General features: G+C 32.7%; 2 protein-coding genes across 5 annotated transcripts; one reads left to right on the forward strand and one right to left on the reverse strand.

The window, feature by feature from the left end:
- Positions 1-5,733: 5,733 nt before the first annotated feature.
- Positions 5,734-10,489, forward strand: LOC130941389 (probable galacturonosyltransferase 3). 4 transcript variants are annotated; one of them, XM_057869871.1, is made up of 10 exons: positions 5,734-5,977; positions 7,038-7,204; positions 7,315-7,364; positions 7,485-7,545; positions 7,699-7,746; positions 7,822-7,959; positions 8,059-8,196; positions 8,352-8,686; positions 8,778-9,723; positions 9,963-10,489. In XM_057869871.1, the coding sequence occupies exons 2-10, from the start codon at positions 7,151-7,153 to the stop codon at positions 10,233-10,235; spliced, it is 2,043 nt and encodes a 680-aa protein (XP_057725854.1). In that variant the 5' UTR covers positions 5,734-5,977; positions 7,038-7,150; the 3' UTR covers positions 10,236-10,489. The 4 variants fall into 4 exon arrangements, with proteins under 4 accessions (XP_057725854.1, XP_057725853.1, XP_057725855.1 ...); XM_057869870.1 differs by having other exon boundaries at positions 5,739-5,977; positions 7,033-7,204; positions 9,963-10,488; XM_057869872.1 differs by having other exon boundaries at positions 5,739-5,977; positions 7,033-7,204; positions 7,318-7,364; positions 9,963-10,488.
- A 361-nt stretch (positions 10,490-10,850) lies between these two features.
- LOC130941434 (cationic peroxidase 1-like) lies at positions 10,851-16,594 on the reverse strand. Its single transcript, XM_057869938.1, has 4 exons — positions 16,326-16,594; positions 15,158-15,349; positions 12,263-12,428; positions 10,851-11,557 (listed from the first exon to the last, which is right to left on the reverse strand). Exons 1-4 carry the CDS (start codon positions 16,524-16,526, stop codon positions 11,172-11,174), a joined length of 945 nt encoding a protein of 314 aa, XP_057725921.1. The 5' UTR covers positions 16,527-16,594; the 3' UTR covers positions 10,851-11,171.
- Between the last annotated feature and the right edge of the window lie 576 nt (positions 16,595-17,170).

The raw sequence follows: 17,170 nt of genomic DNA on the forward strand, positions 1-17,170 counted from the left end.
AGCTAGTCTTTCCTTGGGAGTTGGCTAGGACTTGTGGCTCAAGTCAATTCATCCACTTGACTTTCCTTTATTTAGTAAGGGTTAACTAAGTGGTAGCAATGAACAATTCTCATCACAATTGAAGAGGATAACTAGGATAGGACTTCTAATTTTCATACCTTGCCAAGAGCCTTTTATAGTTGTTAGTTTACTTTCTTGTCATTTATCTTTCATGCTTCTTATCAAAACCCCAAAATAACTCACAACCAATAACAAGACACTTTATTATAATTCCTAGGGAGAACGACCCGAGGTTTGAATACTTCGGTTTATAAATTTTAGGGGTTTGTACTAGTGACAAACAACTTTTTGTATGAAAGGATTATTGATTGGTTTAGAAACTATACTTGCAACGAGAATTCATTTGTGAAATTCTATACCATCAAAAATTCATTCGTCATGGCGCTAAACGCCACGACTCGGCGTTTAGTGTCGAGGACCTCGTAAAGCGTGCAAGACCTACTGGATAGGTGGCAATAAATGCCACTAGTCTAGCGTTTAGCGTCGAGAGTGAGAATTTGCGTCGGGAGCACACGCACCTACATCAAAGATGCGAAGGAAATATTTTGATTTTGAAATCAAATTAACAAATAAGAACAGATTTTTAGGTTTGAATTTATGTTTGATATCAATGACAATTAGGGCTATAAAAAGGGAAAAGATTTGCCCTGCGGGATTTCTTCATTTTTATGAATTCCGCAATTTTACAGTTTTTTTCAGACTTTTAGGATTTTTCTGAACTATGAGCAACTAAACCTCCATTGTTAAGGTTAGGAGCTCTATTTATTTTGATGGATTGGTATTACTTGTTCTTCTACTTTTGATTAATGCATTGATTTATGTTTAAGAATTGGTTCATTCTTCATCCTATGAATTAAAGTATATTGGAAAATAACCCTAATCTAACTGGAATTCCTTTTGAATCTTGAAAAGTTACATCACTAGAATAAAAGCTTGAAACTCTTTTCTCATAATTCTTTAATTATCTGTATTTAATATGTGATACGTGACATATAATCGGATTATCTTTGGGTTTTTAACGATTGTGTGGCTAATAAACTAGAATTTGAATTTAACCTTTTAACTTAATTAAGTGATCACGAAATTAACGGTTGATTAGGTTAGAAGAGATTGAATTGCCAAGGAATTGGAGTTCAATCACCTAGGGTTTACCATAAACTAAATCTTTGCATAATCAAAGTAGTTAACAATAAGTGCTAATTCAAAAATCTAAACATCTCCAAAGTCTTAACTATTTTTATACTATCTCCTTTGCTGTTTGCTTTGTTTAATTCATTGTCTTTTATGCTATTTGATACTCCAAACTCTCAATTTTACTTGTCTAACTAGAATAGTCAAGCAATCATTGCTTGCTTAGTCCATTAATTCTCATGGGATCGACACTCACTCACCTAAGTTTATTACACAGTACGACCCGGTGCACTTGCCGGTAGTTTGTGGTGTAAAATTCGCATCAAGTTTTTGGCACCGTTGCCAGAGATTAACTATGATTAACAACTACCAGTTGATTGATTACCTATATTAGATTTTTTCTTTGTTTTTAATTTCATTTTTTATTTTTTCCTTTAATTTTTTCCATTCTATTTTCTTATTATTTTTCTTTTATTTTCGTGTGCTTTACTGGGGATCTCTTTACTGTGATGTTGAGAATCCCAATTTTCTTTATTTTTTATTGTTTATCCAGGAAAACAGGGATAAAAAACTTCTTCTATATGATCCTAAAATCGAAAGGACTTGTAGGAGAAACAGGGCACAAGTCAGAGCACAGAGAGTTACAGAAAATCTCAGGGACAAATTAGAAGAGAAACTTGAAGTCAGTATGACAGATAACCATGAGCATGTTGTTGTTAACAACCCCCCCCCCCCCCCAAACAATGTCCCGCCTGTTAGGAGAACACTGGGGTCATATACTAATCCCAATCCTAGGAATTGTGTGGGAAGCATTGTACCACCGGTTGTGCATGCCAACAACTTCCAGTTGAAGGCTCAACTCATCACTTTGATCCAGTAGAATTGTTAGTTTAGTGAAAGCCCTCTAGAAAACCCCAACTTATTCATCTCTAATTTTCTGAGAATTTGTAATACAGTCAAGACCAATGAGGTTCTCGCTGATGTTTATCGATTATTGTTGTTCCCTTTTGCTGTGAGGGACCAAGCTAGTCAGTGGTTTGAGACACAACCCAAGGAAAGTATAGCAATCTGGGTGGATTTGGTTAGTAAGTTCTTAACCAAATTCTTCCCGCCTCAGAGGTTGACTAATAAGTTGAGGACAGATATTCAGACTTTCTGACAGCTTGATGGCGAGTCTCTCTATCAAGCTTGAGAGAGGTACAAAGCTCTAGTGAGAAAATGCCCTCCAGACATGTTTGCAAATTGGGTACAACTGCAGAATTTTTATGATGGTGTCACTCCGACCTCAAGACTTTCATTGGATAATTCTGCAAGAGGTTCTTTGCACATGAAGACCACTGATAAAGCCTTGGATTTGATAGAGATGGTGGCCAATAATCAGTACTTGTATCCTTCAGAAAGAACCATGAGGAAGGGTGTCATGGAATTGGATGCCTTACATGCTATTCTTGCTCAGAACAAAAGTCATGTCTTAGCAGATTAATGCCATCACTCAACACTTGCGAGGCATGCAAGTTTCAGCCATAAATATCCAAGATACGTCATATGACATGGGTTGTGGAGTGTCTCAATTCAGAAGCTATGACTATGAGCAACCCTCTTCTGAACAAGTCAATTATATGGGTAATTCTTCAAAATCACCTACTAATGATTCATTTTTCAAGACTTACAATCCGGGATGGAGAAATCACCAAACTTTGCTTGGAAAAATCAGAATCAAAGGCAACCAAATTTCAACAACAACAACACCCACCATAGCATCTTCAACCCATAACACCCTCAACCAAACAACCCCCTTATAACTGCCAAAACATACCACCACCAGTCTAGGCACCCCATCCTCCTCCACAATCTTCATCATTGGAACTTATTTTACAATCATTCATACAGGAAACCCGTGCTTCCATCAGAAACTTAGAGGTTCAAATGGGACAAATAAGTAAGCAAGTTGCTGAGAGGCTTTCCAACACTCTCCCCAGTGATACAATTCCAAATCCAAAGAAAGAATGCAAGACCATCCACTTGAGAAGTGGAAAATTGGTGGGTACAGAGACCAAAGACCATGAGGAAGGTGCTAAAGAAGCTATAAAGGAAGCCAAAGGCTCTGTTGAGCATGCCTCTCCCAACTCCTCCTCTCCCCTGGTTTAAGACGAGGTAGAGCTACCTAAAGTGAAGCCTTAGTGCTCGAGTGCAAGCCCAAAATTTCATATCCCCAGATGCTCTAAAAGGAAACAAATGACAAGCAGTTTTTAAAATTCTTGGAGGATTTTAAGAAATTATAGGGTAATATCCCTTTTGCTGAGGCTCTGGAGCAAATGCCTCTCTATGCTAAATTCATGAAAGATCTTCTAATGAAGAAGAGGAATTGGAAGGAGAGTGAGACCGTAGTGTTTACTAAGAAATGTAGTGCAATTATTCAGCGGAACCTCCCGAAAAAGATGAAAGATCCGGAGAACTTTTTGATTCCTTACACCATTGATGATGTCACTATCTAGAGGGCATTGTGTGATCTTGGAGAAAGTATCAAGCTCATGTCACTTTTCTTGATGAGAAAGCTCCAGATTGATGAGATAAAATCCACTAGAATATTTCTTCAACTGGCTGATCATTCTATTAAATTTTTACTTGGAGTTGTTGAGAATTTGTAGTGAAGGTAGAAACATTTATATTTCTTGTTGATATTGTAATCTCGGATATGGAGGAAGATGCTAATTCCTCCATTATTCTGGGGCGACCTTTTTTGGCTACTAGGAGAGCTCTCATTAATGTACAAAAAGGAGAGCATACCTTGAGAGTGAATGATGAGCAAATTGTTCTTAATGTGCTTGAAACCTTACAATATCCCAGTAATTCTGAGGGATGTATAAAAATTGATTTGATTGAGCCATCGATTCAAGAGATCTTGGAAGCGGAGGAACTTGATAGTGTTTTGGAACCTTCTTTGGAAGCTGATTTGATTGAACTTGATGATTCAACACCACCTAAGGAGGGGTCTCACGTGATTGAATTGAAACTCATGCCTCCCTCTTTGAAATATGCTTTTTTTTTTTTTTGAGACAATGACTCTTATCCAGTGATTATAAGCTCATCTCTGAGCAGTGATGAAGAGGAAACGTTGATCCATGTACTGAGAAATCATAAAACAGCTCTTAGATGGACCATTGGTGATTTAAAAGGGATAAGCCCGACCATGTGTATACAAAGATCCTGCTTGACGAAGATTCTTTGTTTGATTTTTTTATTTTTATTCTTGTTAAGAGAGTAAAATAAGAAGAAATTTGAGAAGGTAAAACAAAAAGAAAAAGTTGAATAAGAAAAAAAAGAAGAAGATGATGATGATAATGAAAAAGAAGAAGGAGTAGAAGATGAGGAGGAGAAAGAAGAAGAGTTTTAAATTATGGTGAACTTATCAGTACAAATACACCAAAAATTATTAATAATACACATAAATATCTTAGTTTTACACAGAAATTTACTGCAAATACACAAAAATATTTTTTTAATGCAGAACTCCTACATTAAATTCAATTCAAACCATCAACGATGAACATCAATTTTCACAAACAAAAACAACATTATTCACCTACCGAATCATAAACTACTAACAAAAACATTAACTAGAATCGAACCACAGCTCAGCCACTTGATTGGATTTAAAACAATAATCAATTTCGCTCTGGTTCAATTGATAATATGAATTTGAATCATTCATTATCTTCAAGAATGAGATAACTGTTCAAAATTGATTTTAGAGCTTGATTTCAAAAACATAGAGAACGAAGAAAATCATAAAACTGAAGAAAGAGAACACAGAGAACGAACGAAGAGAAACGCAGAGATGGAAGAGAACGTAGATCTAAAATGCTGAGGAAATTCGAAAAAAAAAACAAAATTCTTTTGAAAAAGGCAGTTATATATTGACGCGTTGATTGAAAAGTTGGTTAAATAATAGCGCATGAAATAAATTAGGTTAAAGAGACTTGTATGGACTTATATGTGTAAATAACTTGGACTTATACGTTTAAATAACTTATATGTGAAAAATATTTGTTTATTGACATTTATGTTTTAAAATTAATACCACATTTATGTTTTAATAAATCGAATATGTATTAGTGTAAATTGAATTTAATTGATTCGATTTATATAGAATTACAAACAAAATAAACATGTAACACAATTTAGTTTAGGATATCTATCTAATATTAATTCTTAATCTATTTATCTATCTAATTTATTCTAAAATATATTAAATTTATTTTAGGCGTTAAATACGTACCTAGCTAAATTTATAATATAATAATATATGTAATAAAGTGTAATTTATTATTTAACTTTTTTAAAAAATATTAGATTGATAGCCAAAAAATGCAAAAAACCAAAAATTAAAAGTAGTTGCTAAAAGAAAACACTTTAATACTCTTTATAATAGTTATAGATTATAAATTAATTTTTCAAAAAGAGTAAATTGAAGGGAGAAATATTTTGAAGAAGGATGTGAATGTGATGTATATTTGTTATTTGAGGAACTAATTAACTAAATGAATTAGAGAGAAATTCCATAAAAAAAATGAATTAAAGAGAAATTGAACCAAATAGAATAAAACAGAGAGAGAGAGAAACAGAGATCGCGTGACAGAGAAGAAAAAGGACTGCTACCCGGCCGCACCACCGCACCGCACCGCACCGCCGAACTGCTCATCCGTCTTCATCGATCCCGTTCAAGAGGATCTGTAGCTTGGCACTTGGAAATGAAGATCCCTTCCCAATAGTGCCTGATTTTGGGGTAAATCATTTGATTATGGTGTTAAGATCTGATCTTGTGATTCTAAAGTTAATTCAATTTGTGTTTATGGTTTCAGTTCTTGGATTCATTTAATGGTTATCGTTGTTTCAATTGGTGTAATCTGTTGCTGGAAATGACATAAATATCCTTTCGAATAGTTAGTAGTGTTTACAGTGATTGCATTGTGTGGGCATTTGTTGTTGAATAATTTGAAGCTCTCTTTGATTTTTGCCTGGTTTTGTGACTTTTCAAGTTCAAATTTCTAATCAGGAAAATGGAGATATGAGCAATTTGGGGAAAGGAGATATATATTGTTTTAAAGCTAGTATTATTACATGTTCTCTCTATAACAGTTTGGTATAGTTTCTAAAATATTCAGTATGAAAATGGTGACGAAAGTTGCTGAGAAATGAAATTCATCATTGTATGAACATACGACAGCAGTTGATACTTGGATAGTTGGATGTATAGACTAGATGCTATACATTGTTTCCCCCTTACCTTTTCACTTTGAAGTCTTGTTCCCCTTTATTCAAACCTTATGATGCGTCTGACAAGTTGCGGTGTGGACGTGTGGTGCTGTCCCTCAACTGCATTTGCTTTTGCTAACTATCATCTATTCTTTCAAAATAGAGGGATAGGGTTCAACAATTGTAGTGATAATAGAGGGGAATAAATGACACTTCATAAACATGACAGTGGCTAAGGGAAAGGGACAATAACAAGATTAACAAGCCATACTAGTGTCTGTAATTGTTTTTCACTGCACCGATTTCAAGGTTGCTAGCCTAGCCATGGCTAGTTTATGTTAGCTGCCTGTGTCTAGTCTGTGAACTAGTATTTTCTTAGTCATACTGTTTTTTGAGTAATGTGTTATAACTTTGTGTGGCATTTGTAGTGTTGAATTTGGCAGAACTTAGTTTGTGCATTACCCATGGAGGGATTGATTTCTAGCTATTTTTTTCCTTCTCACTTTGCCTCAATATGTTTGCTTCTCTGTGAGAAAATATAGTTTAAATTTACCAAATATCTGATTTATATAAAATTCTGGGCAGTTTAGTAGCTGGCCCAATTGGCAACAAGAACTGAGAGAAGAGTAATGAATGAAAAGATGAGATGAGCCATCACACAAGATAGATTCAATCAGGTGTATCAAGTTCAATTCTACTTAGCATGGGGACTTATCCACGTTTACCGTGTAGAACAGTACTTGTATTCCTCTTTATGGTAATCTCTTTATCTCCTTTCAATTTTGCGTTGTTGTTTACTACCCGCATCTCTATGTAACTGGTTAATAAATGGAATGGAATCTCTATTCACTCTTTTAATTTTGTCAGCAGGTTTTGTTTTATGGTGCATCAGTTTCTTCATACATTTCAGCAACCAAGTAATAAGTCCATCCTTTCCTTTGATATCATTGGATATTAATGATCTTACCTTGTCAAGTTTCTGTTGACATCTTATCAAAAATAAATTCAGTTGACATCACCTCATCAAAATTTTTCAGCGAAAGTGATATCAGAGGATCTCAGGCCCTCTATGATTGCGACCAATGTCATCACACAAAGGTGTGTTCATCTCAGATGTTGTTTGACATGTCAATCAACTTTGAAACCAACTAGAAGTAACCTGTTATTATCTTAGTGTCTTTAGTAGAGAGTGTTTCGTGTCATGATACACCTCTTGTAATTTTGATCATGTTGCTAATGCTGCGCAAGCAGGAACAAGACATTTTTCTGACTAGAGTCCACAGTTCTCCCGATGAGAAGGTATTGATAGACAGTTAATGTATATTCACGGTAGAGAAGCAGTAATAGTGCTTATAGAGTAATGATTGTATACAGGACATTGATATAATTGCAACATACAGCGATGCATCTGGCCATTTTCAACTGGCTAGGTTGAAAATGAGGGACTTATCTGATTCCTGGATTTGGGAAAACCCTACTAATGAAAATAATGAACATCAAACGAGATCCCAGGTACTCTAGTTTGATTTCATTTATATAATCTGGAATGATTTAGATCTGGTGCACATGACTCTGATAGATGAATTACATAAGCTATCAACATGCATGTAGGAACTGGTGGAATCATTTCCAACTGATTCAAGATTTAAAGACACTTCGAAGCTCTCCGTAGGTGAGAAAATTTCTAAAGAAAACAGAGTGAAAAGCACCCATTCCCTGTCATTGACTCCAATGAAGATCAAGCGCAGGGTAATTATCAAATTCCACTGTTTGCGTCTCAGTCAAACAAAAATGATAGAGATTAGAGAAAGCTTGTTGGTTCTATTCCCTGTTTTCTTGTTTTTGTTGTCGTTTTTTTTTTCTCTGTTGATTTTTGCTTCTTTTAATAGTTTTCAATCCCTTAGATGATGCGACAAGAAAGAAGGAAAGCTCGTGCTGCTGTGCTTGTACAGCAGGACAAAGAAACTGAAAATCACATCGTGTCAGCAGCAGTTGAGCGCTCAGAAGGATTTCATACCACTAAAAAGGGAAAGTATAGTATATGGAGGGTAGAATACGAGAATCCAAATTCCGACTCAACTCTGAAACTCATGCGAGATCAAATTATAATGGCCAAAGCATATAGCAACATTGCAAAGTCTATGAACAAAACTGTTCTTTACAGTGTGCTTGTTAAACACTTCAAAGAAAGTGAACAAGCTATAGGTGAAGCCAATTCTGATGCTGAGCTTCAGCCTGGGTATTTTTCACATTGCATCACTCTTATTTATTAGGTTTGTTAAGTTGTTTCAAACATGAAAAATTCATATTTCTTTTCTTGGCTTTCCTAGAGCATTTGATCAAGCAAAAGCTATGGGTCATATTCTTTCTGAAGCAAAGGACCAACTATATGACTGCCCCTTGGTAGCAAGAAAGTTAAGGGCTACACTTCAGTCTATGGAAGACAATGTGAACGTACAGAGAAAAAGAAGTGCATTCTTGATTCAGCTTGCTGCAAAAACAGTGCCTAGACAATTGCATTGTCTTCCCCTTCAACTTGCAGCAGATTATTACCTGCAGGGCTATCATAAGAAAGGAAGTCTTGACGACCAGAAGATTGAAGATCCATCGCTTTACCACTATGCTATATTTTCTGATAATGTACTGGCTACATCTGTGGTTGTCAATTCTACGGTGCAGAATGCAAAGGATCCTGAGAAGCAAGTATTCCATATAGTAACTGATAAATTAAATTTTGCAGCAATGAGGATGTGGTTTCTTGTCAACCCTCCTGCTAATGCAACCATTGAAGTTCAGAATATCGATGATTTCAAGTGGTTGAATTCTTCATATTGTTCTGTCCTACGTCAACTTGAATCGGCGAGAATTAAGGAATACTACTTTAAAGCTAATAATCCTTCCTCACTTTCTGCTGGATCTGACAATTTGAAATACAGAAATCCCAAGTATTTATCGATGCTAAATCACCTAAGGTTCTACCTTCCCGAAGTTTATCCGAAATTAAACAAAGTTCTATTCTTGGATGATGACATTGTAGTGCAGAAAGATTTGACACCTCTTTGGTCTGTTGATCTGAAAGGAATGGTTAATGGTGCAGTGGAGACATGCAAGGAGAGCTTCCATAGGTTTGATAAATACCTCAACTTTAGTAATCCACTGATCTCCAAAAATTTCAGCCCGAAAGCTTGTGGCTGGGCATTTGGTATGAATATGTTCGACCTGATAGAGTGGAAGAAACGGAATATCACAGGAATATATCATCGGTGGCAAGACATGGTAAGTTTTGCTTGCCTTCGTCCTCTTCCTTCATATCTCTCCAAATATATCTTAATATTTTCGATGTTTCTTTTCCTTTGAATATCATTTTACGAAATTGGTTGCACTCTTGCATTTGTGTTTGTTTTCCTGAAACTGTGTTCATTTCAGTCCCTGGAGCCAAATCTCAATCTTTTGTGTGCGTGAACTTATCATTTCTTCTTGGCAGATCTGGAATTGATTGTTTTTCTTTTCTGCAGAACGAGGATAGAACCCTCTGGAAGCTCGGAACGTTACCTCCTGGACTAATAACCTTTTATAATCTGACCTATCCGTTAGACCGAGGCTGGCATGTCTTGGGACTCGGCTATGATCCAGCTCTGAACCTAACAGAGATTGAGAATGCTGCTGTGATTCACTACAATGGAAACTATAAGCCATGGTTGAATCTTGCTGTTTCCAAATATCAATCATATTGGTCCAGATATGTTATGTTCGATAATCCATATATTAGAGTTTGCAACCTCAGCTAATTTGCCAATTTAGTTTCCTACCTCACTAACAGATTATATGTACTTTTTGGAAAATGGACACACACATGTAATATATTTGCTTCTCAAATACCAGTTGTCAACATTTTTCAAATGAGAAATTGGCATTTGGTAAAGTCTAACCCCGAAGCTCTTCATAGATTCTAATATATCTACAAAATTTGATAGATAAATTTCTGAGATTGACATAGTAATTAAGCAAAAAATCAACAGAGAGAATAGTTTAGTCTTGAGTCTATAGTAGCATTTTTTACTGTTTACTTTAAATAATTATTTTTAGTAAAATATCTATTTACTGTTGTCAATTTTTTTGTTTTTTACGGCATCTCCTAGACTGGCAGGTGAAAAACTGATCTGTCGCGAATTAGAAATCCATTTAAGAGTTTTCAGAAATCCATTTAAGAGTTTTCTGATGGCCAAAGTATCTATGTATTATTATTAATTACTAAAAAATATATATTCTTCACGTCACGTCAATAGAAGTGTTCAAATTATAATGTCTATACCCCTTAACAAGTTTTCTTGACAAGGAGCCATTTTAATAAATTAGAATTTTACTTTATTATTATTTTTAAACAACAGCAAATCAATTTCTTTCATTTATCAAAAGAGGGTTTTAAGAAGTTATAGTAGCATTAAGGTATTATTAAAAATACAACTCTAGCATGTTTATGGATGAAATTTCTGCTTGCTAAACAACAGCAAATCAATTTCTTTGGTTTATTTCCCCTTCAGATACTATCACAACAGCTTCTGACTGACCATAACACCTTACACTTAAAACTAAAAGAGCATTATTTTTTGCTCATCTTAATTATCATATTTTTGGCCCAACATCAGGTGTAGCCTTTCCTTAGACAGACTTTGTATAAAGTAGGATGCTTTGCACCATTGTTGTCTTAGTCACTATTATTATGTTTAATTAATTTTGCGACAGTTAGTACGAATTTGGCCGTCGTTCCCTGTCAAAGGGCTAAGGTTTGCCATCTTGACCATGGCGTTTGCAAAGTCGAGAAAGAAGCTTGCAGGGTTGTTGCTATAGGTGGTGACCTGAGAATCAGTGGAACCACCACTGAAGAGTTGCTGATCAGAGTGTAGAAGGCCTTTTTGGTTGACAAGGTTCTTAAAGTAGGCATTGTCAAATAGGACAGTGGTGGTGGCATCGAGCGGCGAAAGGTTGGTGTCGCCGCCAGTGGTTGGACAATTCTGCCTCAGTGATGTTGCCAAAGTTGAATCAATGCTTGTTTCGTTGTAAAGCCTTCCTCGAAATAATTGGCATCTGGCTTCCCCTGTTGTGTGAGCTCCTACACATGAAAATGTTAATACACTCCTTACATAATCATATACAATCAAATTAAAATCATATAAATTCTACTAAAAACATGCGAGGAGAGTTATATAAAAAATATCAATTTTACCAAACTTTAAATGTAAAATAAATTAAGTCTATTAGAGAGCCGATAAAAAAAATAGCCAACTTTAGTCAATAACCAATTATTGGACCACAATCAAACAAATTCACTCATTATTTTTTTGGAAATGATCTTTTTTCTCATTCTCACTTCTTTCTCGGAACACCACAATTTCATCTATTGCTACTGTCAATCAGCCACTTGTTGATATGTCTTCATCTGTCTTAAATCCTAAACATTAAATTTCCTAAAAAATTCTAAATTTCAAACGCTTAATTGGTTTTTATTTGTTTCACTTTTAAATTTTTTTTACTTGAATTATGGATGTTTTTATTATTTTTACATTTTAGTTTCGAATGTTTATTTATGATGTTCATTTCTTTCCAATTGTTGCATGTTTTTAAAATTTTTTAAATTAATTGACTGAAATAATATTAGTTCTCTAGACTTTTCAGAATAAAATTATTTTCTAAACATATGAATCAAATAATGTGTTAGTTAAAGCCTAGACAAAGAGAAATTACAAATTAGTGCATAAGATTTCAAAAAGAGAGTGGACAGCAAGTATGATAATGGAAATGAGAGTAATATAATTACCTGAGAGGGCAACCATCTCATTGGTGTTAAAGCCCTTATTTGAAAAAGCAGAGATAAGTTGATTTAGATCCATCAAAGGGGAAGGGATATCTTTAGTGGCATCATCTTTACTTGCACTCATTGAGTCTCTTCTGCCTAACCCAACATTCCATGATGGACCCCCCAACTGAAAATTAAATATATTAAACTACTCTTCTATATTAGCCCATGACAACAATAAAGAAGTCTTGTGGCCCACAAATTCAGCCCAACAGAATACATAAATTCAGTTCTAATTTTAGTCTTTATTAGTCTATTCTTATCTTATCTTTATGTTATCTTCTCTTCTTATCTTATCTTTACTTTTATCTTTCATAGGACAATGCTCTATATATATTTAGTTTTACCCTCATAGTTTACAACACATGTTCAATTCAATCAATCAATAATCAATAAAAATTATTTCTTTGCTTTTCCTATTCTTTCACAATTTTATCATGGTATCAGAGCCTTGGTATCCTCCTTGAAGAGGATACATAAGTTATCATCTTTCCGGTGAAAAATCACCATGCTTCTTTTTCAATCTCCTCTCACAATGAATAATCAATCTTTTAATTCAGTTCAAGATCCAACCAATCTTTGTTAAAGGCATCCAAGTGAAAATCCTACTCCAGTTTTGGTTACCCGGTTCTTTACCAGCAATTCCGTCTGCGCCTCCTTTCTTCCGACAATTTCGTCTGCATTCTGTTTCAGCAGTCATATCTGCATTTTGTTTCAGCAGTTTAATCTGCATATGTTTTAGCAATTTCATCTGCACTTTTATTGCACTCCACGCGCCCTCTTTTTTTTATCGCGCTCAATGCGCCATTTGAAGTTATTGCGTCATACGTACGCATTTTTTGAAGATCGCTGCTCAAGTACAGCATCTCCTTTTATATTTTTGCCGCCGGCAGCTCAAGCTCCGCTGCGTGCATTTTTTGAAGATCGCTGCTCAAGTACAGCATCTCCTTTTATATTTTTGCCGCCGGCAGCTCAAGCTCCGCTGCGTGCATTTTTTGAAGATCGCTGCTCAAGTACAGCATCTCCTTTTATATTTTTGCCGCCGGCAGCTTAAGCTCCGCTGCGCGCATTTTTTGAAGATCGCTGCTCAAGTACAACATCTCCTTTTATATTTTTGCCGCCGTCAGCTCAAGCTCTGCCGCACGCATCTTCCTCCGTGTCACTACGTCAAACGCGTCTTCCTCAACAATTTCATTGGAACTTATCCAAGCTGTGGATTATTGACATCTTCCATCCACCAGCTTGCGGGAGCGTATTAAACTACTCTTCTATATTAGCCCATGACAACAATAAAGAAGTCTTGTGGCCCACAAATTCAGCCCAACAGAATACATAAATTCAGTTCTAATTTTAGTCTTTATTAGTTTATCTTATCTTATCTTTATGTTATCTTCTCTTCTTATCTTATCTTTACTTTTATCTTTCATAGGACAATGCTCTATATATATTTAGTTTTACCCTCATAGTTTACAACATATGTTCAATTCAATCAATCAATAATCAATAAAAATTATTTCTTTGCTTTTCCTATTCTTTCACAATTTTATCAAAATAATCAAAGGATATCTCAACTTAGGCTTGTTTTAGTAAAATTTATGGTAAAGGTCTTTGTATTTTTTAAAAATGCAAGTTTTTTATGTTATGTTTAATAAATTAAAAAAGATTATGTGCTTATATTTGTAATTTTTAAAAGATATAAATATTTTTAAAAATAGTTTGTACTTATCAAAATTAAAAATTCTAATATAATCTTATACATTAATTAATATTTAAATTTAATTCTTATATAAATATCTTTTATAGAACGCTTAAATTTTAAAAATTATTTTACTAAATGTATTCATTATTGTTTATGCTTATTAAGAGTCATATTTAATTTAATTTATTAAATAGAGATGTTATAACTTTTAAAAAATTATCTTTTAAAAATAAATTTTTATAAATTATTTTTAAAAAATAAAAATTTTACCAAAACAAGTCTTAATATAAGAAATACCAGTCACAGAGAAGTTTAGAAGCATATTTTTTTTTTAAATTAAAAAAAAAACAAGTATAAAGTGAGTTTCTAAAGAATTGCAATGTCAGGAATTTATAAGTTTAGACAAATATTTTAGAGGCTTATTTAATATGTTTTTTACTAGAGATTTTTAAGTACATCCGCGTAAAATTTCTCAAGAGCATACTTGATATTTTTTTTTTAGGATTCTATAAGTTTATTGCAAAATTTTCCGTCATATTCTTTCCTAGTATATATTAATAAATATCTCAAGAACTAAGATATGAATTGTATGTTACCTACATCAAAATGTGAATATATGACTATATTAGAAGTGACAACAGTTGTTTGTAAACCTAACAAACAATAACTTATAAGATTTCTATTATTTGGGATTTTGTATTAACCTGATTTTAAAACTATAGTAATAATTAGTGCATGTTTGGGCGTCATTATTTTGTTAAAAAAAGATCTTTTTTCAATCAAAAAAAATCTTTTTTAATTTTTTAATGTGTTTGGCGAATTTCTAATAGTAAAAGTAAAAGCACTAGTAAAATAAAAAAAAAAAGATCTTTTTTGAGAAGTTGTAATTTACATCTTTTTTTAAAAGATCTTTTTTCCTTAAAAAAAAGATATTTTTCATGTAATAAATAAACAAAAAAGTACTTTTATATTGTTATACCCAAACATAAATGATAGATAAAAAGACCTTTTTATATGAGATATCCAAATATAAAATTACTTTTACTTCTCTATAAAATCTTTTAAAAAAAGATAACTCAAAAAAAGATCTTTTCTTAAAAGCTCACCCAAACAAACCCTTAGTTATTAAGAAGAATTATATATGGAATTGAACTTACTGCAAGAACAGAATCACGTGCGGCAAAAGCAAGAATATCAGCACAAGAAACAACACTGGGACAAGCAGCTTCAACCTTAGTTTTAATATCATCAATTACATCAAAACCTCGGAGAGAATTCACATTCGGACCAGCTGTCTTCTCTCCAGTAAAACTTGATGTGTCATCTAATAGAACCGATCCATCACATCCCTACAATGCAAGTTTAATATGAAAATGTAATTTAGCTCATTTTTCTAGTGATGAGATTATCAAGCATCTTAATATATAAGACAAACAATTATAAGATAATTATTTATTAAAGATTTAATTACTCTCTTTGTTTCAATTAAATCCCTATATTATTTTTTAATTGAATTTTTATATTATTTTTTATTTTGTAATTAGGTTCTTTTCATATTAAAAATATTAAAATTAATAGAATATTTTTTTTCAAAATACATACAATTAAAAATTTAATTAAATTTTTAATTATAAATACTTTCAATTTATAAAAAGATATTTAGTTAATTTTAATAATTTTACACTAAAAAAAATTTAATTACAAAACTAAAAACAATATAAAAATTTAATTAAAAAAATATATAAATACCTAATTAAAATTTAATAAAATTATAGGACCAACAATATAATTAACCCTTCATTAAATCACCAACAGTATATATGGCACCACAAAGTTTAATTATATAACTGATGCATGCATCAAACTGACGATGATAATAGTAACAAAGCACTACTACAACTTTGACTTTAGTCAACAATATTTTAGAGCAATATTTGAAAATATATATTGCCAGGAAATTAAACCTTTATTTTTCGTTCTATCTTGAATAATAAAATTTGGAAACAATTTTTATTAGTTACTACCAAAGTATATTACAAAAATTAGACTAACAACGTAGTGTGACACATGATAATGCTAAAAAGACAATAACTAAATCAAAATTAACTTATTTAATTTATCTATAATTTTATACGTATAATAATGATAATTATATATTTATTATATCTAAAACTACACAATTATTTACAATTATATACTTTTCTGCCAAATATTATTGTATACCCACGGTAAAAGAAAATTGCTTGTGATATTGGTTTCTCTTAAAATAAAATAATATATAGATGCATGAGCATGATGAGAATGAAAGTGAAAGATGAGACGTGCATTGACAAAGCAATCATGGAAATGAAGACGGAGCAAGGATGCACCCATGCGGTGCTCTTTGGCAACTGCACTCATCACTGCACTTCTTATTATGGAGAGTGCTTGTGGACATGTTTTGTAATAATAATTTGAGCTTAATTCAGAAGATACAATGCTAAACATAATGCAAACTAAAATAATTGACATGCAAAAACGTGCCATTTTCCCTAAAGACTAAGATATTTTAGCTTCACCACTTAGAAGAAGAATAAAGTGATTATTACTCTCACTTTGCTCTATTGTGTTAAGTAAAACCCTATGCTCCTAAAGCTTTATTTATAGTGATGGTATACTGCTATTGCGCGCTCCATTTTTGACTTTGTAATATAGAGATTCTTAATCAGTCAAACATAGTCCACTAGTACTTCATTCTAGAAAAAGGAAACACAAATAAGCAATGTTAAAAAGCTAATACTTTTAGTATAAAAAAAGAATTGATTAATATTAGTTCAAATATAAGTTAAAAATTAAAAAAAAAAAGTGTTGGTCACCTACTACTACTACTATTATCCAACAAATACAATAGAAGTAATTTAATTAGTATATATAAATATATTTTAATTTTTTTCAACTTTCATTTATACACCTATTTATAATAATTTATAGCATATTATATATGCAATAAGCATTTAATAATTTTCAAACTTAGTTTAGTCTTAAATTTCTTTTGAAATTGATCATGTTTTAATTTAATATGAATGTTTTAGTTATTTGTCGAAAATGATTTATAAATATTAGATAATTCTTTTCACTTGAAATAATTTTAGGAATTTATCTTTAATGTACTGACATGGTAAAGAGTTTTA

This window comes from Arachis stenosperma, chromosome 7 (genome assembly GCF_014773155.1).
Source record: "Arachis stenosperma cultivar V10309 chromosome 7, arast.V10309.gnm1.PFL2, whole genome shotgun sequence".
Lineage (NCBI taxonomy): Eukaryota > Viridiplantae > Streptophyta > Magnoliopsida > Fabales > Fabaceae > Arachis > Arachis stenosperma.